This window comes from Aethalodelphis obliquidens, unplaced genomic scaffold, assembly GCF_003676395.1.
Source record: "Aethalodelphis obliquidens isolate GAN/ISIS:26980383/991018 unplaced genomic scaffold, ASM367639v1 scaffold2, whole genome shotgun sequence".
NCBI classification, from domain to species: domain Eukaryota; kingdom Metazoa; phylum Chordata; class Mammalia; order Artiodactyla; family Delphinidae; genus Aethalodelphis; species Aethalodelphis obliquidens.
The window spans coordinates 9,929,264-9,954,623 of NW_020837946.1; the positions used below are offsets into that span (position 1 = coordinate 9,929,264).

A 25,360-nucleotide genomic window follows, 5' to 3' on the forward strand; every position below is an offset into this window, starting at 1 on the left:
TGCATCTGCTAGCCAAGGAATGCCAGGGCTCACCAGCAGACTCCAGAAGCTAGAAGAAGGAGGGAAGGATTCTCCCCTCAAGCTGCCAAAGAGACCATGGCCCTGTTGACACCTTGATTTGGGGCTTCTTGGCTCCAGAACTGTTAGACAATACATTTCTGTTGTTTCTTTTTGGTACTTTGTTATGGCAGCCCTAGAGAAGTAGTACACTTTCTTTTCTTGTTTCCTTTCTTTATTTTATTGTTTTGATCAAGACTTTTCTAAATAATTGTCCTCTCCCTCCCTCTCTTCCTCCTACTGTTTCCTTGTTTTCTTACATATGCTGCGTTGGTAACATAGTTGACATTTGCTTGTGGGTTCCCTGGAGTAAGAAAGGAAATTCCATTATTGAACCATTTGGAGAACAGCAGAAAACCCCTCTTCAGATGTTTGGACCTTTTGGCTGTTACTCAAGAGGGAGTCATTTTCCTCGTTGAAATGGTTTGCCATCTCTGCCAGGACTGGGTGGAGATGAGCCTTTTCTGCTATTGTAGTTTGGTGAGACTGGCCTGAGAGATGGCCTGTATCTCCTACCTATTGGATCTTCAGGGGCTGCAGGCATGGAGCCCTTCCTTTCCAAGGAGATTTGTGTGATTCCTGGGAACCAAGTATGGCCAGTAGTGATGGTTCCTTTGCTGAGAGCTGTCAGCATCCTACATGTGAGGCTGGATTGTTGTCTGGTCGTGGACTTGGACCAGAGATCATTACCAAGGTGATTTTCAGAACGCAACAGTCTAGTTGATGGTAGTGAGCTGTGGTGTGGAGTCAAGAAATGGAAGGAAGTGAAGGAAGATGAGAACAGGGTGATTTGGGCGTATGTGTAGTATGATGGCTTTGTTTTTAAATTCCAATTATGTTGTTTTTCTTTACTCACTTAATCATTCGTTTATTCATTAAATATTTATTTCGTGACTGCTCTGCGTCAGGTGCTTTGTGAGGGACGAGGATTACAAAGAAAAGACAACCTTGTAAACAGTACATTCAGGTGTTGTAGGTGGTATGCAAATACTCACTATTGTACAGGTATGGTTCAAGCATAAAGCAGACAGAGAGGTTAATTCTACCCGGGCTGGGAGGTAAGGAGTTTCAGAAAAGCCTTTATAGATGTGATCATAATTGAGAGGACAGTCAACAAAATATTAAAGTTGCTGTCTCCCTCAATGTGTATTAATTTTTGCTCTTTTTAAAAAACTCTCCTGAAGGTATCATGTATAGCAAATGAATTCTCAGTCCTCTGTAGATGACTCTGCAGCGTAGCGCTCTCCACTGACCCCTGATCAAAGCAAACTCTGGTCTTGCCAAAGCTCTGTCTTGTCACCTTCCTGACCATTTGAAGCCTGGGCACAAAATTATTTTAAGTTTCCTTCCAACCTGCCAAGATAATGTTCAATCTTGCATCAACCAAAACATTGTCGTATAGAGGAATTTTGTCTGGCAAAAATGAAGTGAAAATAAAACCAAATGTGTGTAGATGTAAATGTCTTTGTGTTCAGAACATTTATCTGCAAGGTCCTGTGGAGCAAGGTATTTACTGACACCATAAAGCCAAGCATTTCAAATGGGAACACTTAGGTGCCCCTGGGGCCATACTCAGGGCCCGAATGTAGTCCCTTGGGAGAATGTGAGAAACAGTTCTTCGGAATCTTACATAATCTTCACTTCTCTGGGCTTTGTTTTCTTCAACAGTGAAATGAGGTAGTTGGTCTAGTTCATCTGAAAGGTGTAGTCTGTATTGCTGGCTAGTTCCTCCCACAGAGTTTATGGCTTATATTTCTACGTTTATTTATGAGGGAGGATAGGACCAATATATCTCTAAGAAGAGGTATCTGAGAAGGGAGGTAGGAAACTGACCACCATCCGATAGTAGTCAGCATTGGTGAAACCGTAAATATCTGAGATGGAAAGAAACAGAGTCTGGAGGAAAGGACCTTTGGAAATGATAGATGATGCTAATATGCACTTCACAACATTTTATATGTATCTCCCAAACACAAAGCATTCTTCAGTGCACTTAGTTTTTAACTGATTAAAAATATGAATTGACTTATGCCTTTGCCTAGGATGCATCACTTTCATCCTATCAACAGGAAAAAGTCAGATAGTTTATAAAATCATAGCTTCTCTTGAATCCATCAAAGAGCCAGGGTCATAGTACATCCAACCAGCCTGCAATATACAGAGGATAAGGCCTCCAAAAAGCGACTACATATGAGTTATGGCTCACATGTGGAAGAGGATGGGAGGAAGATGGCCTGTGATACAAGAAGGAAAGAAAAATTCAGCTAAAATTATTAACAATTTTCTAAAGGTCAGTTATGGGCTAGCACAAGAGTATAGAACCCATGGTGGCTGTATACCCATGGGGGAGTCACACCGTCTTGCAGGCTTCTCTAAACTGACTGCCACTGGAGCTCAGGAGAGGGATTGAGAGGCAGGCTACAGGCCAGAGCAAGCCTCCCTTGACATGTGGTTATCAGGCACAAAGCCTCACCTCAGTCTTCTCCCTAAGAAGCATAAGATTTCACAGCTAAGGTAGGGTGGCAAATGCTACCTTAGGTGAAGGTATAGGTGAAGGAGTCAAGAAATGGTGGTTGAAGGTGAAGACCCATTGTGCATAGGTGAAGACCCATTGTAAATTGTGGAGAGGAAAAGAAAAAATCCTCTACATTTAGGGGAAAGGTGGGAAACCAGCCTGGATCCAGAACAGTAGAGGTCCCTTGTAGCAAAGTCAAGACCATTGAGAGCATGATTTCCAAGACTAAAGGACACAGGACATGCCCTAGAAAGCACCTAGTATCAAGAAATTTCAGTCAACCGTTAGGGGCAGGGAAGAAGTGTCAAGAGAGACTCTCTCACTCAGGTGTACAGAGGAGGCTGAAAGCTGAGGGTGGAGCACGAGTATTGAGACATTCTTCCCAGCAAACTAGACCCTACCCTGAAGACAAAGAAACGCTGGTGGAATTGAAGTCTGTACTACAGCAATAAAGCCCCAACCCAGACGATTTCCAGGCTAGACTGACTTGACACACTGCACCAGTGCTCACTAAGCTATAGAAGGAATGTGGTCCATTTCTGGTATAAATGCATTTACTACACTACTGAAATGATGTCTAGAATTCAGTAAAAAATATAAGATGTACAAAAAAATCAAGAGAAAAAACAATTTGTCTTCTCCATGGTGAGGAGACAAAGCCATTAGTAAAACCAGACTCAGTGGCGACCTGAGTATGGAGTTTAAAATAACTGTCATTAGTATATCAAAGGCTCTAGAGAAAAAAGTGGGGGGCATACATGAACATATGGGGAATTTCAGCAAAGAGAAACTGTAAGAAAGAATCAAATGAAACTGCTAGGGAAAACAAGAACAAAAACAGCAACAACAGAGTAACAGAGATGAAGACAGACTTTAATGAACTCATCAGTAGACTCGACACAACCAAAGGAAAAATAAGTGAACCTGAAGATAGGCCACTGTGTTGATTGTATTGATTTTCTGTGTCATATTTCATTGATTTCTCCTTTGTCTTTATTATTTGGTTTCTTTTACTTACTTTTGGGTTTCATTTATTCTTTGCTTTTTTTTCTGAAGTTTGAAGCTGAGTTTGTTGAATAGAGAACTTTCTTCTACAGTTCTAATCTATTTCTAATATTTCTAATACTGGCATTTATGCTATAAAATTTCCCTTAAGTACCATTTTAGTGGCATCCTAGAATTTTTGATGTATTATGTTTTCATTTTCATTCAGTTCAAACTAATTTCTGTTTTACCTCTTGATTTATTCTTTCATCCATGGGTTATTTAGAAGTGTGCTATATAGTTTACATATATTTGGAAAATTTACAGGTATTTTTCTGTTATTACTTTGTATAGCTTGAATCCTAAACTTACTTTTTTTGTGGCTCAGCATTTTGTCTGTCTTGGTAAATGTTTTATGTACACTTGAATTCTGTTTTTTGGTAAAGTGGTTTATAATTATCAGTCATGTTAGGTTGGTTGATGGTGCTATTCAAATCTTCTATATCCTTACAGCTTTTCTATCTACTCATTCTGTCAATTTTGGAGAGAGCAGTATTGAAATTGCCAACCGTATTTGTGTTTTTTGTCTACTACTTATCCTTGTGGTCTATCATATTTATTTGCTTCTTCATTTTTAGAGTGAATTTCTTATAGGCAGCTTAGAGTTGGGTTTTGTTTTTGATTCAGTCTCACTATATATTTCTTTTATTTGGGATATTTAGGCCATTTACATTTTATACAATTGTTGACACATTTAATTTTAAATCTTTTATCTTATTTGTTTTCTATTTGTCTTATCTTTTTTTTGGTTAACTTTTTCCTCTATTTCTGCCTTCTTTTTATGATTCCATTTTATCTTCTTTATACTTATATATAACTCTTTGGTTTGTTATTTTAGTCATTGCTTTATGGTTTATAGTATACACCTTTAACTTATTACAACCTACCTTCAGATGATATTAAACCACGTCATATATACTGTTAGATCCTTACAATAGTATACTTCCATTTTTACCTTTTCTGACCATTGTACTAGTGTGGCAATACATCTTACTTTTATATCTGCTAAAATCCCGTACCACATTGTTGTTATTTTTAGTAATTTTGAATAGTCAAAATTATCTGATAATTATTATAAATTATAGATAATTATTCATTATCTTTGAATGAATTTTAAATTATAAGAAAGAAACTTATTAGTCCATATAGTTACCCTCTTCTCTGCTCTTCATTCCCTTTTATAGATCTATATTTTCATCTTTTCTTTTGCCCAACTGACTTTCTTTAACATTTCTTCTAGAAAAGGTCCACTGGCAATGAATTGTTTCAATTTTATTTTACCTTCATTCTATACCCAGAATTCTTGATTTGCTGTGGTGTAATTTTCTTCTATTTCTTCTGCTTGGGACTTATTGAGATTCTTGTATTTGTGGGTTTATAATTTCCTCAAATTTAGAAAATTTCTAGCTGTTTCCTCAGTTTTCTTCTTGTTTTTCCTTACTTCTCCTCTGGGGCTCCAGTTATACATATATCAGGATATTTGAAGTTGTCCCTTAGCTCCTTGATGCATGTTTTTTCTTCTTTTCTCTCTGTTTCATTTTGAATAGTTTCTATTGTTATGTCTCCAAGTTCACCAATGTTTTTTTTCTATAATGGAATCTGTTAGTAGCACCCAGTGTGCTTTCCCCCTTTACCATTATAGTTTTTATCTTTAGAAGTTAAATTTGGATCTTTTTATATCTTCAGTATCTCTACTTACCTTTTGGAATATATGAAATACAGTTTTAATGTCTTTACCTGGTCATTATAACATCTATGTCATTTTTGGCTGGTTTTTATTAATTGATTTGTCTCTATTATGGGTTCTATTTTCCTGCCTTTCTGCATGCCTGGTGATTTTTGATTGGATGTTAGACATTTTGAATTTTACCTTGTTGGTTGCTGGATATTTTTGTAATCCTATAAATATTTTTCAACAATTTTTGTGGAATTCAGGTGAATTACTCTGAAGTACTTTGATTATTTTGGATCATCTTTTAAAGATTTGCAGGTGGAATCAGAGCGGCATTTAGTCTAGTGCTAATTATTTCCTACTACTGTGACTAGACATTGAGTACTCTACCCAGTGCCCTATGACTCATGAGTTTTTCCATTCATTGGTGGAAACAGACAATATTGCTGGTTCTGTGTGAGCACCAGCACGTTCATCTCTAGTTCTTTCCAGTGGTTCTTTTCCTTTGGTTAGTTTCCTTTCATGTATGCTCTGATTAGTACACAACTGAATATTTAAGGGGACACGCTGCAGATTTCCAAAGTTCTCTCTGTGTGCAGATATCCCCTTTTATTTGTCTCCCTGGGCTTTCATCTCTGTCACCTTTAGCTCAGGGACTCTGCTGGGCCCTTCTCCTCCCTTCATGGCAGCCTGCAGACTCCCTCAAGGTAGTAAGCCGGGCAATTGTATAACTTATCTCATTTGTGTCACATCTTTCAGAGATCACTGTCCTTCATTGCCTGATATCCAGTGTCTCACAAACTGTTGCTTCATATTTTTTTTTCTAGTTTATTTGGTTGTTTTAGGTGGCAGGATCTATTTGGTTCCTGTTACTCCATCTGGATTGAAACCGAAGTAAAAAATATTGATCTTTAGCAGTTTAATTGAATTCAGTGCAATAAGACACTCATACCACCAGGAGCATGTGGGAATAACTTAGAGAAGTCTCTAACAGATTTCTAAATGCTTATTCCTATCCCATACTTAATTATGTGGAATGACCAGACAGTTGGCCCATTTTATTAATACTTCTATCATTCACTCACACTCTGTTAATTGAATATTCATAATTTGAATATGGGTTAATTCAACTGTACTTGAATTTTTTTCATGAATGGGTGGAATTTTTGTTCTATGCTCCTAGCATTTGTCGTTTTCCATCAGGGGTTGCAAATTCAGATGCCTGTAAGGGTCAAGCAAGTAAGTATAGGAGTGAAGTTGGTAAGGCATAGTCACTGGTCTTTATTTATTTTTTATTTTTGGCTGCATTGGGTCTTCATTGCTGCACATGGGCTATCCCTAGTTGTGGCGAGTGGGGGCTACTCTTCATTACAGTGTGCAGGCTTCTCATTGTGGTGGCTTCTTTTGTTGTGGAGCATGGTCTCTAGGCATGCAGGCAGCACGCAGGCTCGGTAGTTGCGGTGCATGGTCTCAGTAGTTGCAGCACGCAGGCTCTAGGGCTCAAGGGCTTCAGTAGTTGTGGCTCGTGGGCTCTAGAGCGCAGGCTCAGTAGTTGTGGCGCACGGGCTTTGTTGCTCTGCGGCATGTGGGATCTTCCCGGACCAGGGATTGAACCCGTGTCCCCTGCATTGGCAGGCGGATTCTTAACCATTGAGCCACCAGGGTAGTCCCATTGGTCTTTAGTATAGAAGGGAAATCTGGCACTGGGGGAGGGAGGGACCATGGTGAATTGCAGAGGAAAACGCCTAAGTAAATAAGGGCGTTTGCAACAACCAGCTGGAGCTCATTGTTGCCCTGAGGGAATGCAAGTTGCTTTTGTAGATGTTCTGATCTTTCAAGAGAAGTAGAAATGCAAATTTTAATCATATGTATCTCAGTTTTTGAATACTACTTCAAATTTTGATCATAAAGCAGTCTGTGAATCAAATAAAACTTACTTACAGGCTAAGTATGACTTCAGGCTGTGAGCTTGCAACCTGTGTTCAACAATAAATTGTTTGTTAACATATACAAAAATAGTTTAGAAAATTACAGAAACCACTGAAGCTAGGGATACAGCACATAGGTTTTTTTGTGTGTGTATGTGCATATGTATGTATTTCAGATCAGTAACAAAAAGTAAGTAAGTAGATACACACACGCAAACACATATACACACACTCCCCTGAGTGAGTCTTTCACAAGCCTTGGGGGCTTTTTGCATACTCTGTGGGCATGGAGTTATTTTTATGCTTCTCCCACATAATCTCTTGAGAGAATCTGTGATGTTCAAAAGAAATCTTCCATAATTAAAACTGCATGAATAAATATGGGTGTGTGAACATGAGTATTTTAAGTTAGTTTAATAATAGCTATCAGTTTAATAGATATAGACAGTCTTTTAAATTTATGAATATCTGGATGTAGGCCTTTAAGCTGTAACTTTTTGGAATATGGCAGTTACTAGGATAATTTGCAGCAGGAAGCTTCATGCCAAATTGGTGTATGTCTTCTTTTCTTGAAATACCAGATCAACACAAATTGCATTAAAAATTTAATTCTTGAAATAAAATAGTGAAATTTTGTATATGCCTACTAGAAATGGGGAGATTATCCAACCCTGCTTTACTTTTAAAAAGGACAAAAACTAACAAACAAAACCTTTGCACTAAAATGTGTTTAAATGAAAGTTGAATTTAAGTAAAATTTTCTTTTATTCACTCACGTAATTACTCCTAATCATCTAACAAATCATTTGCTGTTTATTTAACAAAATACTTTTCTCATTTTTATGGGATTTTTTTGGTAAAAGTGCTAGAATAAATATTTAAAAGCAGAACTCTGAGAATATACATTAAATAGAAGCAAAAGGTTGTTAGATCTAATTTATTAAAGGACACAAAAGTCATCACACCTGTTTCTTTATTCATATGTGGGGCCTGAATACACTTGTTATTTTAAAAGACAAGTGGTATACAATGTAAGGAAACCACAACTGAGTTCCACTAATTCTTACAGAACCCTAAAGTAATAAAATGATTATGCGTAGAAAGTCAAAGCCCTACTGATTTTTGTACACTTGTACAAATTAACATTTGTTTGGGGTACTGAGTATTCTTCCATTAATTCCATTCACCCACTTGTTCCTTGCGGTTCTCTTGAGAACATTTGCAATATTTTTGAAGCTTGATTAGGGCATTACTGAATCAGTAATTTGCAAGTTAAAACTGACCATTTTAGTCAGCCTTCAAAATGCAAAGATGAGCCAGGGATTAAAACCTTTAATGCCTTCCCTCTAATTTGTGTGAAGACAGTGTTCCAGTTATCTTAGAAAAAGAGGAGGCAGGATTTGCCTTCCAAAGAAGTTCTGTATTTTGGATGCAGAATCAATACAAAGGTGAGATACGCTGGATTTGAATTGGTAAAATATGTAAATCTCTGCCTGCTAAACTGTCAGAGATTAATGTCTGAATAGGAGTGGGAAGCGCCAACTGTAAAATTATACAGGGCATGCGATTACCCCATCTGCATAATGGGGCTCGATTTAGAGGCTCTATTTTAGGATCGCACATAAAGCACCAAATGTAGAAAGCAGAGCTTTGTTTAATTTGTCCTAGGCAGTGCCCTAATTTTCTACAACACTATTCAGGTCCCTTCTTGAAAAATGAATAACACATTTTCTTTATGGAACCCTGTGCATCCGTCATTTGGGGACTGTAGCTTTTCCAAGCTACTCTATTAGATTGCTCTTGTGTTGCCTTTTTATGATGCCACTGGATTATGTTATTTGAGGTCGCATTATCTTTATTGCACTTGTATGTCCATGCAAAGAACAAGTGATATTATTTTTGACTGGTCATAACAAGCATTTTAAAGTTGACAGATGAGAAAACTGAGGCCCAGGAAGTATAAGGCCATGCAGTTCTGACAGAGTCGGTTATAGCAAATGGGTCTTGGCTACTCAGCAAGAATCGTGTATTACTGCAGGTACAATATTCGACTGTGTCTTGAGACTTGGGGTTCCTCTTATTTTGGCAGCAGCTCAGAGAGCTTTGCCTTAAGTATTAATAACTAGGGACTAAAATACTTTCTTTGGATTATTATTTGGCGCCTGGTCACTACGGCTCAGCCTATTCCAATAACTAAGTGCGGGATTCACTATTTTTTTTTAAAGATGATGTTGCTGTTCATTTATGCAGATTAACATTTATGAGGTCCTTTTAAAACTTTTATTTCCGTTTTATTTTTACAGATGATTTTTTATTAAGAAGTAGTTTTGTATTGGTGAGACTCTGAATTTTTTGGATCAGACACCTCACTCAAGCTCACTTAAGCATAAAAGGCACTGTATTGGTTCATTCTGTCAGTAAGTCTGTGGATAGATCTGAGTCAGATGCAGCTGGATCCAGGGGCTCAGCTTCGTCGTCTGCGACTTTCCATTTCTAAGCTCTCCTGTTGTCTCTGTGTGGTCTTATCATTCACCGACGGACCTCGTGGGAAGAGAAGGTCAGCAGCAGCTCTGAACTCTTTACCCCCTTTTAGCAAAAACCCTACCTATCAACCTCCCAGGTGATTCTGTTCAGCCAGTCTTGAGTTTCATCTGAACCAATTCCTTTGGCCAGGTACATGGGGTTACTCCGATGGTCAGCCTGTGTCACGTATTCTTTCCCAGTGTTAGGGGGTGGGGAATTATGAATGACAGCCCCATTTCACAAAGCAGCATATGGTAGTGGAGAAGTTTCCCTAAGGGAGGGGCAGAAGAGTGTTCCTATCAGAAGCAGCTTTAGCTATTACACTTCGACCACTGAAGGTTTGCAAGACAGACTCAGAGTTACATAAAAATGTTAATTTTCTGTAAAAGTATGTATTGTTGTAGACTCAATGATTCATCACATAATCTACATTTTATTTCCCTCTTTACTTTCATCCTTTCACAGTGGACAAAAAAGACAATGTCATTAAAGAAAAAAAAACACTTTTTTTCTTTAATGTTTTAAAGACATTAAAAAAAACTTTCTCTATTTCACTTTCAAATATTGTCTTAGCCTTTTTCTTTAGCTCTTGTAAGGAACTTCTCATGTAGAATTGTTGTCATTTGATTTCACAGTCTCTACTGATTGTGAGAAATCTTTCAAGCAGAGGTTCACATTTTATTTCTGTTCCAGCTGTGCCTCTCACAGTGCTGGCTGAGTGGGGTTGTTGAGTAAAGGTGGGTGGTTGGATTGGTGAGTGATTACAGGGCAGCTATCTACCTGGTTGGAGATGCCCAAACTCTGTAGAATTATGTAGTTGAGGTTACACCACACATTGTGTTGAAGTTGGAATTTGAACTCCCTTATTTTCCTATCCCTAAGCTTATTTCTTTTACTTAGCTCCCAGGCAAGGGGGCCTTACATGTGCCCATCTGTAACTTCCAGTCTCTCTCTGTGCCTGGTCATTGAACCATTTGGTTCTGACAGGAATTACAGTGGGGACAGGAAGACAGTGTCAGAACTTTTGGGCAGCTTGACTGTCCAACCCGCATGAGAACACGGCCACTTCTAGTGCCATCTTTGGGACCTTCCTGTGTGGCACGAGTCAGGCCGAGTTGAGCTTCAATTTCATGTACCTCTCGTAGAGCGCCAGCAAAACGGCAGCCGAGGGAGAGTGTTCCCACTTGCTCATGACTTTGTCTTCTGAGCCCCTCTCCCTTTATCATCGTCATCCCATAGCTCCAGATAGTTGCTCACAGAGGCAAACTAACTTCAGCTGTCCCTCCCACGGATCTCTGTTGCTCTTCCCAGACCACTTTGCAACCCTAAACCTGCACCCTCTTGGACTGGAATCAATTAAGAGCAAAGATAGAAACTTCCAGATTAATATGAAGACTTGCATTTATGCAATTAATATGAAGATTTCCTTCCATTTAAAAAACTGCAAATCACTGCTCCTTGGGAGACCTAAGTGCAAGTCTCTCTCCCATTTAAAAAATATCAGAGCTGGCAACTTTGTATTCTAAAACGTGGCTTTATCAGTTAGGGTTAAGTCAGAAAGACAGAAGTACTAGGAGATATATATTAAGAGGTTTATTCAAGGAGTTGGCTTATGTGATTGTAGGGGCTGGCTAAGCAAGTTTGAAATCCTTAGGGCAGGCTGTCAGGAAGGGTGGGCTGGAACGCTGACATAGACTGAAATAGCTATTCACAGGTGGAATTTCTTCTTCAGGGAAGCCTCAGCTCACCTATTAAAGCCTGTAAATTGATTTAATCAGGCCCACCCAGATTATCTAAAATAATCTCCCTTACTTCCATTCAACTGATTATGGACTTTAACCACATTCACAAAGTACCTTCACGGCAGTACCTAGATTAGTCTTTGATTGAATATCTGAGCATGGTAGCCTAGCCAAGTTAACATGTAAAACTGATCATCGAAGTGGTCAGTTGGCGTTCTAGTAGATTCTGTGTGGACTTGTGAAATGCAGGCCTTGAAATCCTGATACAGATTTCAGAACCTCTACTGCCTTTATATTGAATTGTATGGGAACTGCTTTTGGTGATTTATATTCAGGTGAATGTACTTGTGTACATATGTCATCATTCACTTCTTTCAGTACTGTGCTTGTTTCACAAACTATAGCAGGTCCAGAAAGATCAAGTTGGATGAAGTAGTGAGCAGGTATACTTCATGAACCCTGGTTTAGAGATCATTATTTTTACATTTGTGCTGTGTATTTCTCTTTCACTTTATTACCTGCATTACCTTCCACAAATACTCTTTGGACATCTGTGAGGTTTCAGGTGATGTTTTAGGTACTTGGGAGACTTCATTGATTCAAACAGCTTCTACTGAGTATTTATGTGTACCAAACTTAGCTACATAATCTGTGGGGCCCAGTATAAAATGAAAATCAATGTCCTCCATTCAAAAAGTAGAAAAAAGTGCCATTAAAAGTACTGACAATAAAGCTTTTTCTTTTCTTCCATGAATCTCTCTCTGGAATCATGGTGGTTTTCCTTCCTTTTTTTTTTTTTTTTTAATTTGCTGTTTAATCCTGTTCTAAGTTTAAAAAATTTTTTAAATTTTAGATTATTGACATGAATTTATCATTCATCATTTACTGGACCCAAGTAAATGGGAGGATAATGGATGGAAAATGAGGTTAGAGCCACTTTGGGTCCCTGAATCATGCATGGGCTTGAAGGCCAAAGTAAGGACTTAGAATTTTTCAGTGAGGAGTGGGGAAGACTTGGGAGACTTCTGGCAGAAGGGTGACAGCCATGGTGGGATTTTAGAAGGATCCCCTTTGGCTGCTGTGTGGCAAGGTTGGAAATGGCAGGATTAGTTTGGAAGCTGCTATAATAGACCAGACAATGATGGTACCTGGATTGGGTATATAGATAGATAGTGGTGATTAAACATGGCTGGATTCTGGGCATATTTCAAGACTAGTGCCAACAGGAGTTGCGTATAGAATGAATATTTACCTAGAGTCCTGGCCTGGGGCAGCAGATAAAATGGTCCATTGAGAAACAGCGAATTTTCTAAAGTTCTGCAGCCAATGCATGGCAGAAGCAGAGAAGGCAGAAAACAGAAGTCCTGTGTGTGTGTGTGTTTTTCATCAGCTCTTCTCCTTTTTCATTACCTCTAGACTTTCCCCAAAGTATCTCCTGTAACATCCCCTTCCCAACATCTTCACTTATTTTGCTGAATTCAGCATGGCTTACACGTCTAGAATCTCATCTATACGTATCACTTTGGAAGAACCTCTCAGAGCAAGGTCCTGGTGACTCTACCACTGCCCCATGTTTTCATGGCATCTGTGTAGGGGTTGGCTGTCTCTTACAGTTTCATTTTGGTGGTATCCTGACAGTTTTTTCCTTCTATTTCACTTGGTACCTTTTGGCCTGCTCTAGTAAAACAGAATTCATAAAACAAGGAGTTTGCTACTGGGTTTGCTGTACAGTTGCACCCTGTATAATTCCAAACGAGTTAACTCTGTTTGGTTTTTTCTTTTCTCCTTTCCAGCACTTTCAGACCATGCTGAAGTCTAAGTTGAATGTCCTAACACTGAAAAAGGAACCTCTGCCAGCAGTCATTTTCCATGAGCCTGAGGCCATTGAGCTGTGCACCACCACGCCCCTGATGAAGACCAGAACTCACAGTGGCTGCAAGGTAGGAGGCACATGGCCATCAGGGAACCTCTTGGTGGGGCAGACAAAAGGATGTATACCCTTAAGGCTCTTGTTCAAAGTGTGATAACTTTTTTAGGAATGAAAATATCAAACGACTAACAGAATAAGCTCATTGAGTGACGGTAGTCTGAATCCATACCCTGCTCTATTTTTCTTGATGATATAGCACTCTTCATCATTTTGGGGTTCACATAAAGGTATAAGTTTGGTATGTGTGAATGAAATAGTTTTCTTGCCATACTTTCTTTTTTTTTTTAAACATCTTTATTGGAGTATAATTGCTTTACAACGTTGTGTTAGTTTCTGGTGCATAACAAAGTGAGTCAGCTATATGTATACATATATACCGACATCGCCTCCCTCTTGCGTCTCCTTCCCACACTCCCTACACAACCCCTCTAGGTGGTCACAAAGCACCGAGCTGATCTCCCCGTAGGATGCAGCTGCTTCCCACTAGCTATCTATTTTACATTTGGTAGTATATCTATGTCCATGCCACTCTCTCACTTCGTCCCAGCTTACCCTTCCCTCTCCCCATGTACTCAAATTCATTCTCTACGTCTGCGTCTTTATTCCAGAATCATTCATCAGAACCATTATTTTTTTTAGATTCCATATATATGTGTTTGCATATGGTATTTGTTTTTCTCTTTCTCACTCTGTATGACAGATTCTAGGTCCAGCCACCTCACTACAAATAACTCAATTTCATTTCTTTTTATGGCTGAGTAATATTCCATTGTATATATATGTCACATCTTCTTTACCCATTCATCTGTCGATGGACACTTAGGTTTCTTCCATGTCCTGCTATTGTAAATAGAGCTGCAATGAACATTGTGGTACATGACTCTTTTTGAATTATGGTTTTCTCAGGGTATATGCCCAGGAGTGGGATTGCTGGGTCATATGGTAGTCCTATTTTTAGTTTTTCAAGGAACCTCCATACTGTACTCCATACTGGCTGTATCGATTTACATTCCCACCAACAGTGAAAGAGGGTTCCCTTTTCTCCACACCCTCTCCAGCATTTGTTGTTCGTAGATTTTTTGATGATGGCCATTCTGACTGGTGTGAGGAGATGCTGCATTGTAGCTTTGATTTGCATTTCTCTAATGATTAGTGATGTTGAGCATCCTTTCATGTGTTTGTTGGCGATCTGTATATCTTCTTTGGAGAAATGTCTATTTAGGTCTTTTGCCCATTTTTGGATTGGGTTTTTTGTTTTTTAGATATTGAGCTGCATGAGCTGCTTGTATATTTTGGAGATTAATCTTTTGTCAGTTGCTTCATTTGCAAATATTTTCTCCCATTCTGAGGGTTGTCTTTTCGTCTTGTTTATGGTTTTCTTTGCTGTGCAAAAGCATTTAAGTTTCATTTGGTCCCATTTGTATATTTTTGTTTTTATTTCCATTTTTCTAGGAGGTGGGTCAAAAAAGATCTTGCTGTGATTTATGTCAAAGACTGTTCTTCCTGTGTTTTCCTCTAAGAGTTTTATAGTGTCTGGCCTAACATTTAGGTCTTTAATCCATTTTGAGTTTATTTTTTTGTATGGTGTTAGGGAGTGTTCTAATTTCATTCTTTAACACGTAGCTGTCCAGTTTTCCTAGCACCACTTATGGAAAAGGCTGTCTTTTCTCAACTGTATATTTTTGCCTCCTTCATCAAATGTAAGGTGACCATATGTGCATGGGTTTACCTCTGGGCTTTCTATCCTGTTCCGTTGATCTATATTTCTGCTTTTGTGCCAGTGCCATTCTGTCTTGATTACTGTAGCTTTGTAGCATAGTCTTAAATCAGGGAGCCTGATTCCTCCAGCTCCGTTTTTCTTTCTCAGGATTGCTTTGGCTATCCAGGGTCTTTTGTGGTTCCATACATATTGTGACACTTTTTGTTCTAGTTCTGTGAAAAATGCCATTGATAGTTTGACAGGGATTGCATTGGATCTGCAGATTGCTTTGGGTAGTATAGTCATTTTCACAATGTTGATACTTCTAATCCAAAAACATGGTATGTCTCTCTATCTATTTGTATCATCTTTAATTTCTTTCTTCAGCGTCTTATTGTTTTCTGCATACAGGTCTTTTGTCTCCTTATGTGGGTTTATTCTTAGGTGTTTTATTTTTTTGTTGGGAGTATTTCCTTAATTTCTTTTCAGATTTTTCATCCTTAGTATATAGGAATGCAGAAGATTTCTGTGTATTAATTTTGTATCCTGCTACTTTACCAAATTTATTGATTAGCTCTAGTAGTTTTCTGATAGCATGTTTAGGATTCTCTATGTATAGTATCATGTCATCTGCAAACAGTGACAGCTTTACTTTTTCTTCTCCAAATTGGGTTCCTTTTATTTCTTTTTCTTCTCTGATTGCTGTGGCTAAAACTTCCAAAACTATGTTGAATAATAGTGGTGAGGGTGGGCATCCTTGTCTTGTTCCTGATTTTAGTGGAAATGGTTTCAGTTTTTCACCATTGAGTACAATGTTGGCTGTGGTTTGTCATATATGGCCTTTATTACATTGAGGTAAGTTCCCTTTATGCCTACTTTCTGGAGAGTTTTTATGATAAATGGGTGTTGAATTTTTCGAAAGCTTTTTCTGCATATCATATGGCTTTTATCCTTCAGTTTTTTAACATGGTTTATCACATTGATTGATTTGCATATATTGAAGAATCCTTGCATTCCTGGGATAAACCCCACTTGATCATGGTGTATGGTCCTTTTCATGTGCTGTTGGAATCTGTTTGCTAGTATTTTTTTGAGGATTTTGCATCTATGTTCATCAATGTTATTGGTCTGTAGTTTTCTTTTTGTGTGAGATCTTCGTCTGGTTTTGTTATCAGGGTGATGATGGTGGTCTCGTAGAATGAGTTTGGGAGTGTTCCTCTGTCTGCTGTATTTGGAAGAGTTTGAGAAGGATAGGTGTTAGCTCTTCCCTAAATGTTTGATAGAATTTGTCCGTGAAGCCATCTGTTCCTGGGCTTTTGTTTGTTGGAAGATTTTTAATCACATTCTCAATTTCAGTGCTTGTGATTGGTTTGTTTTTATTTTCTATTTCTTCCTGGTTCAGTCTCAGAAGTTTGTGCTTTTCCAAGAATTTGTCCATTTCTTCCAGGCTGTCCATTTAATTGGCATAGAGTTGCTTTTAGTAATGTCTCATGATTCTTTGTATTTCTGCCGTGTCATTTGTTACTTCTCCTTTTTTATTTCTAATTCTGTTGATTTGAGTCTTTTCCCTTTTTTCTTGCTGAGTTTGGCTAATGGTTTATCAATTTTGTTTATCTTCTCAAAGAACCAGCTTTTGGTTTTACTGATGTTTGCTATTGTGTCCTTCATTTCTTTTTTATTTCTTTCTGATCTGAGTTTTATGATTTCTTTCCCTCTGCTAACTTCGGGTGTTTTTTGTTCTTCTTTCTCTAATTGCTTTAGGTGTAAGATTAGATTGTTTATTTGAGATTTTTCTGGTTTCTTGAGCTAGGATTGTACTGCTGTAAACTTCCCTTTTAGAACTGCTTTTCCTGCATCCCATAGGTTTTGGGTCATCGTGTTTTCATTGTCATTTTCTTTTAAGTATTTTCTGATTTCCTCTTTGATTTCTTCAGTGATCTCTTGGTTATTTAGTAATATATTGTTTAGCCTCCATCTGTTTGTATTTTTTACAGTTTATTTTCCTGTAATTGATATCTAGTCTTATAGTGTTTTGGTCAGAAAAAATACTTGATACAATTTCAGTTTTCTTAAATTTACCAAGGCTTGATTTGTGACCCAAGGTGTGATCTCTCCTGGAGAATGTTCCATGAGCACTTGAGAAGAAATTGCATTCTGTTGTTTTTGGATGGAATGTCCTATAAATATCAATTAAGTCCATCTTGTTTAATGTATCATTTGAAGCTTGTGTTTCTTTATTTATTTTCATTCTGGATGACCTATCCATTGGTGAAAGTGGGGTGTTAACGTCCTGTACTACTATTGTGTTACTGTCGATATCCCTTTTTTTGGCTGTTAGCATTTGCCTTATGTGTTGAGGTGCTCCTTTGTTGGGTGCATAAATATTTGCAATTGTTATACCTTCTTCTTGGATTGATCCCTTGATCATTTTGTAGTGTCCTTCTTTGTCTCTTGTAATAGTCTTTATTTTAAAGTCTATTTTGTCTGATATTAGAGTTGCTACTCCAGCTTTCTTTCGATTTCCATTTGTATGGAATATCTTTTCCCATCCCCTCACTTTCAGTCTGTATGTGTCCCTAGGTCTCAAGTGGCTGTCTTGTAGACAGCATATATACGGGTCTTCTTTTTGTATTCATTCAGCTAGTCTGTGTCTTTTGGTTGGAGCATTTAATCCATTTACATTTAAGGTAATTATCGATATGTATGTTCCTATTATCATTTTCTTAATTGTTTGGGGTTTGTTATTGTAGTTTTGTCCCTCTCTTTTGTTTCGTGCCTAGAGAAGTTCCTTTAGCATTTCTGTAAAGCTGATTTGGTGGTGCTGAATTCTCTTAGGTTTCCTAGTCCGTAAAGATTTTAATTTCTCCGTCGAATCTGAATGAGATCCTTGCTGGATATAGTAATCTTGATTGTGTGTTTTTCCCTTTCATCACTTTATGTATGTCCTGCCACTCCCTTCTGGCTTGCAGAGTTTCTGCTGAAAGATCAGCTGTTAAATTTATGGGGATTGCCTTGTATGTTATTTGTTGCTTTTCCCATTCTGCTTTTAATATTTTTTCTTTCTATTTAATTTTTGATAGTGTGATTAATATGTCTCTTGGCATGTTTCTCCTTGGGTTTATCCTGTATGGGACTCTGTGCTTCCTGGACTTGACTGACTGTTTCCTTTCCCATATTAGGGAAGTTTTCAATGATAATCTCTTCAAATATTTTCTCATACCCTTTCTTTTTCTCTTCTTCTTCTGTGACCCCTAGAATTTGAATATTGGTGCGTTTAATGTTGTCTCAGAGGTCTCTGAGCCTGTCCTCAATTCTTTTCATATTTTTTTCTTTATTCTGCTCTGTGGTAGTTACTTCCACTATTTTATCTTCAAGGTCACTTATCTGTTCTTCTGCCTCAGTTATTCTGCTACTGATTCCTTCTAGAGAATTTTTAATTTCATCTATTGTGTTGTTCATCATTGTTTGTTTGGTCTTTAGTTCTTCTAGGTACTTTCTAAACGTTTCTTGTATTTTCTCCATTCTGTTTCCAAGATTTTGGATCATCTTTACTATCATTACTCTGAATTCTTTTTCTTGTTTCCTTTCATTCGTTTGGTCTGGTGGGTTTTTACTTTGCTTCTTCATCTGATGCTTATTTATCTGTCTTTTCATTTTTCTTAACTTTCTGTGTTTGGGGTCTGCTTTTTGTAGGCTGCAGGTTTGTAGTTCTTGTTGTTTTTGGTGTCTGCCCCCAGCGGGTAAGGTTGGTTCATTCGGCTTTGTAGGCTTCCTGGTGGAGGGAAATGGGGCCTGTGTTCTGGTGCATGAGGATGGATTTTGTCTTTCTGGTGGGCAGGAGCACGTTCGGTGGTGTGTTTTGAGGTGTCTGTGAACTTACTATGATTGTAGGCAGCCTCTCTGCTGATGGGTGGGGTTGTGTTCCTGTCTTGCTAGCTGTTTGGCATGGGGTGTCCAGCACTGTAGCCTCTTGTCATTTAGTGGAGCTGGGTCTTGGCGTTGAGTTGGAGATCTCTGAGAGAGCTCTCGCCAATTAATACTACATGCGGCTGGGAGGTCTCTGGTGGTCCAATGTCCTGAACTTGGCTCTCCCACCTCAGAGGCTCAGGCCTGACATCAAGCCAGAGCACCAGGACCTTGTCAGCCACAAGGCTCAGAAGAAAAGGGAGAAAAAAAGAAAGAAAAAAAATAAAAATAATAAATAAATAATATAAAATAGAATAAATTAAAATAATCCAATTGAAAAATTAAAAAATAGTTAAAATAAAAAAATAAGAAAGTAATTAAAGAAAAAGCAGAGAGCAACCAAACCAATAAACAAATCTATGAGTGATAACAAGTGCTAAAATCTATACTAAGATAAACATAAACATCAGAGAACAAGTCAGTTGCCGACAGGGATCCTCAAGTCTACAGTTGCTCCCAAAGTCCACTGCCTCCATTTTGGGTTGATTTGTTGTCTGTTCAGGTGTTCCACAGATGCAGGGCACCTCGAGTTGACTCTGGGGGTTTAATCCCTGCTCCTTGACGCCACATGGAGAAATTTCCCTTTCTCTTCTTTGTTCGCACAGCTCCTGGGGTTCAGCTTTCGTTTTCACCCCTCCTCTTTTGGGAGGTCTGAGGTCTTCTGCCACATTCAGTAGGTGTTCTGTGGGAGTTGTTCCACACGTAGATGTATTTTTGATGTATTTGTGGGGAGGAAGGTGATCTCCGCGTCTTACTCTTCCACCATTTGAAGGTCTGTTTTATCTGACAGTCCAGCAGGTCCGTGTTAATTGCCAGCAATATGCTCCTGTATGTATCCCACGTAGTCTGTGTTAACAAGAGCCTTATCGGAAGAAATTCAGCATAGTGATGAAGAACACAGGCTCTGGGATCAAATCCTGACTCAGCCGATTGTACTTTGTGTCACCTTGGACAGATAACGCACTCCCTTGGCCTCCATTTTCTCATCTCCCTGCGTGCATCCTTTTTTCAACCCTTGTGATGCCCAAGGGTCTTCAGAACCCTGATCTGAGTAGCTGGCTGGTCTCTTGCTCCCTGGAGAGCTTCACCACAAAGAGCTCACCGCTCTCAACTCTCACCATATTTTCTGTAGCCCTATGGAACTTTGCGCCTGACAAGAAAAGTCCTGTCCTTAATGATAATTCCTCCCTTTGTAGCTGCAGTCTGAATAAAATATATCTTAAAGATCAAAAAACAAAACAAGTTTCTCAATGGTTGTACTTCCAAATCCTTTGGGGGTAATTTTGACATTTTTGTTTTTCTTCAGCTCTCAAAATTTACTCCAATATTCATGCCTCAGAATACGTTTAAAAAACGTTTCTCATTTATGTAAACCATAATGCTGACATGGAAAGAAATCCAGAAACGTAATGCATAATTTTGGTAAGCTTTCGGCTTCTTTCTCACACAATATTCTTTTTTGCATATGTTGGTGAATATAGTCATCGGTTTAGAGGTAACAAAGAAAATATGTCTTATGCATATTTTGTCATCAGAAATTTGTTTTGAGTAGTGAAATTAAATTAACGGGCAGGAAAATGCATGTTTGCTTGTGGATTTCTTTTGTAACCTGTAGCTATGCTCCTTTCCTTATTGCTCTCCAGGTTAGGGAAGCAAAGATCCATTGATCTTTCCTGCTGCAGTATTCCATCCCCTTCCCAGTTCTTAGCTGTGGTCAGATTGGAGCCTGCAGCAATCTTGAGTGTGTGCACAAAACCTCACACACGTCCATTCATCCCACCAATGCTCTGGGTGCTCAGTGTCTGCCCAGCACTGGAGGCACTGAGAGCAAGACCCCACTGGGCATCTTTATGGGGCTTAACTGTTAGTTGGAGGCAGAGGGAGGAATAAGCACAGATGAACAAACATTGGCTGGTGAGAACGCCAGTGTGAAGAATTTGGAGAAGAATCTGTCAGGCAGAAGGATCAGGAGGGCTAATGGTCTCGTGCATTTTAGATGGAAAGCAATGGGCCAGTGAACCTGGGAAGGTGAGAATGTTATGGTTTGTAGTGGAGTCTGGTGCGCGTCCTGCTATAGGGAGCCTTGATGTCATGGCAAGGAGTTTAGATTTTGCTCTAAGTACTATGGAGAAGTATCAGAGGGATTTAGGCAAGTGAGTTATATGACTCCATTTGAAAAAGTGTTTTTAAATGGTAATTCTGCTAAGGTGAACTTCCAGCTCCCAGAAAGAAGTGGCCAGTGGCTCTGCTTCAGTGGGAGAGAGTGGACCCACAGAATTCAGTCCCATTGTATGCAGTGCTTTTGGTGAACTGGTGATATAAAGGAATTACAAAACTACTCATTAAATTTGAAAGTGATAAGGAATCAAATTGGCTTATATTTCCTTTAGAGATTTCCTAAAGTCATTTTGAATTCTGTTCCTGTTGGGAAAAATGGTCCCTCAAAAGCAAGATGAAGTCAATTAGGGACCAGTATAAGGAGAAGTTTGATAAAGTCTAGAGAGCATGTTTAAATGTGAGGGAAAATGCAATTACAAAATAAAAAGACCTAGCAATGCAATCCAGATACAAAAGAGATATGTGTGTGTGTGTGTGTGTGTGTGTGTGTGTTTGTGTGAGAGAGAGAGAGAGAGAGAGAGAGAGAGAGAGAGAGAAATATTTGCTAGGAGAATAAAAGCTATAATATTTCTGACAAGGAATATAGGGTTCAAGATTCCCGGACTTATTTTTTTCTGTGTACTGCTTTAGGTCAGATTTATTTATTTTACTTCTAGAGGGATGCTGAAAAAGAAATAGAAGGAATTCAGAAGAGCATGCCAAAGAGAGTGAGGGTTGCCCTGGCATCAGTCTGTGGGGCTACTTAGACAAAGGGAAATCAGCAATGATTTCAGCTGGATACAGGGAAGAACTTCTGTGTTCAACGTGAAAACCACTTCCACTGGGCTACAAACATTTATGACCTCTTCAGCCCTAGAAATCTTGAAGAGGAGATTCCAGGTGTAGATAATGATAATCCTGGAGTCAGGGATCTGGGCCAACACTTCCTGAGGTACTTTCCAGCTTTTTGATTCTGTTTCAAGGAAGAAAACCTCTAAGGTATCATCCTTCAAATTGCGTACAATAATCCACTTTACATATTTACATTTTAATTGCAAACGTCCTGGAGTTACAGCCTTTCATTCTCAGGGACAATGTCACCTTTGTGTTCAGAGTCATAGTCCTTGGTTTCAAAACAACAAAACAAAGGTAGATTTTTGAGCCTTGAAATTTCTGTTTAAAATCTTCAGGCCTCCGCCATTTTTTTTTTTTTTTTTCCCAGATCATCCCCAGGAACAAAGTGCAGTGTTTCCTCTCTGATTCTTGCGAGTAATTTAGCTCACCAAATGCCAGCTGCAGAAGGATCTCCCTCCTGGGCCCAGGCCTGCCAGGAATAATGAGCACAATGTAGCCGGGGCCCAGCTGCAGAGCCAGCATTGGGACCCTTCGTTTCCACACAGTGCTGGTTCTTTTTGCCTTACAGCTCTCAAGTTGTGCTGAATAACTTTAGGTTTGGGGAGGGACAGAGGCGAGAGGAAGCAAAGGAAAGGGGAGTAGAAAATGGATTATGGTTGGCGAGGTCGAGGCCCTGGCTGTTCTCAGATTTCCCGTTTCCCTCTGATCTGTATTCTCCGTGGGTTCTGGTGGGATGGCCCCGCCAGGCTATTCATGTTGCAGGCAGCTGGGTCTTTGTGCATTCTCCTCTACTGCTGTCACTTTCTTTCTTTCTTTTTTTTTTTTTTTGGAGTGGAGTTATTTAACTGTACAATCCACCGCATACCATTAGGACGCTTGTTGGAGCTGTTCAGAGTATCAGAGGCTGTGTCTGATTTTGCAGCAGAAACGATGGCTTATCTTGCCCGTCTTCCCCTGCCTAACATGATGAGATCCTAAGGTGGCTTTGGCTTGTCAGCAAACATTTAGTAAATTAATAGTCATTGAAAACCTACTGTGTACATAGAATTGCGGTGAAAGGAATCAAACTAGGTGTCGTGAGTGAGTAAAGCAATTAATAGTCAAGTAGGAGGCATGAGGTGAGTGCCCAGATAAATTGAGAGTGCTTCCGATACTGGTATGTGTAACAGAAACCCTTGGAGGGCAGATTTCTGGACCTGCTTTCCAAAGATTTCGATGCAGGCACTCAGCTTACTGGTGGGAACAAGAGCCTGCACTTTAGATTGCATGTGTAATTTACATGAAAGTGGCACCTGGACAGTGCTTTGAGGTTGAGGACCTGAACCAGAGAGGAGGGTGTGGACAGAGCAACATAAGTGACGTAAATGGAGACACAGTAGGGAAGTGGGAGATGTGGGGAAATGGTGTGTGTAGTCAGCTGGTACTGGGGGGGTCAGGCTGGGTTTGCCACATAGCTGACCAGGAAGCTGACATCTAAGCAAAGATTGGGCTCTATCATTTTCGCATCAGATGTGCACCCTTCAGACAGCATGGTGTACAGTGTCGTGTCCTACAGGAAGTGCTTGTCCTTTTTTGGATTGAGTCACTTCCGGGCCTACTCACCAGAGGCCTCAAAGCCTTCATGAAATGGTGACCTGATGATGATAAAAATCATAATAAAATACTAATACTACAGAAATAGGTGCTAGTAAAAAGCTAACGTTTATTAGTACAATAAGTAAGCATTTGCCTATGTACTTTTCATGGTACTGAGCCATTTAGTCCTCAGGACGCCTCAACGGATCAAGTGCCATCTGTAGCCCCATTTCACAGATGAGCTAGTTGAGGCACAGGGAGGCTCAGCCTGTCCCAGGGTCCCCAGTGAGTCACTGGCAGAGCCCGGATTTGAATTTCATCACTCTGGCTCCACAGCCTGTGCTCATTCCCACTAGAGTCCACTGCTTCTCAGTGACCAAAGACAGCTCTTAAAACTGGTTGACTGTTTGTGTCATGTGCATTTAAGCAAGTTTCTCTTCTGCAGGTTTCAGTTTCTGCCTCTTTCATAGGCCTTAACCTGGGTCATTATATATCAGGCATCCTCTTACCTAAAAGTCCAAGTACCTTGTTTAATTGAATTAGAATCTTATCTTTGCTTCTAAAAGCCAGAAGGATCAGGAGAGTGTACTCACAGCATCATAATTTCATCCCAGATATACTGCTTGGATTCTCAAATTTGGTTTTCTTTAAAAAAGAAAGGACAGTCTACGATGAGAAGTCACATGCCTTGTAACAAATATATATGGAACAAACCATGAAACGTCCAGTGAGCTCCTGTACAGCCTTGTGGACCCTCTGCAACATCCATTCCACAGAGGTGGTCCCCAGCTACATGGAGCTTACAGTTTTAAAGCAAGACAGCAGCAATGCTGTAACAAATACACTGACACGTAACCGGAGGTTTGGGACACCTTACAGCATTTATCTTTTATTTAAAACTTTTTATAAAGTTTGTGATTAGTGGTCATTTCTAAGAAGGGAAATAACATGGAAGAGAAATACCAAGGGAAGATGTGTGGGGAAAGAGATAAAAAGGAAAAGCAGGAAAATTAGAAGTTATTTACATAGGGCTCCTGTTTGGGTCTGGGTCTGTCTGCCTTTACTCTGGATTTACCTGGTTGTCTTCCTCTACACCCTCTCAGCATCGCTGGGCTGAGCCAGGTCCTAAGCTAGGTCTTGAGGGTTGGTCTCCAGAGGGAATGCTCCTTTTGGCCACCAGGCAGGCTTTGGGAGTTGCTGGTGAATAGGGCTAGTTAAGCATGTGATGTTTCTTTCCAATCCCCTCCCTTTCCATTCCCTTATCGTTTATGCTGAGGGTGCCTTTGCCTTCATTCTGCAGCTTGGTAGCTGTCCAGCTGCCCCGTCCCTTCACCCTTCCCCGTGGGCCCCACCAGCACTTCACCTGGGCCTGCTCTCCAAGTGATGCTCCGGTTCCCAAATCTCACCTCCTCCTGAGTGAGGCACTTGGCCTGGCATCTAAGGCCCTTGCTGTCTTCTTCCCAATTGTGAGGGCAGAAACCATCAAACAAACTAGTCTCTAAGAAGGAGTTAATGATTCATAAACCGTGACCATTTTTATTTTACTCTCTTTGAGATTGCTGTGTTTAGGCGTGCCAGTCGTAGCCCCTTAGCTCTCAGAAAGGATGTGGTTGGTTTACTGTTTTATGGGACAGAGAGGAGAGTTTCTGAACTGAAGGCGTAGCAGCAAATCCTCAACTTCCTCAACTCCTACCATTTCATGCACGTGTAAAATGGTCAGTCTTAGAAGTGGATTCCAGCAACCCCACTTATCTAAT

At 39.5% G+C, this 25,360-nt stretch overlaps 1 protein-coding gene across 1 annotated transcript in view; it reads left to right on the top strand.

The window, feature by feature from the left end:
- PID1 (phosphotyrosine interaction domain containing 1) overlaps positions 1 to 25,360 on the top strand; it is a 254,892-nt gene that overhangs the window by 101,611 nt on the left and 127,921 nt on the right. The window contains exon 2 of the mRNA XM_027119355.1: positions 13,275 to 13,421. Within this exon, the coding sequence (XP_026975156.1) occupies positions 13,275 to 13,421 (147 nt within the window). The remainder of the gene's footprint in view (positions 1 to 13,274; positions 13,422 to 25,360) is intronic.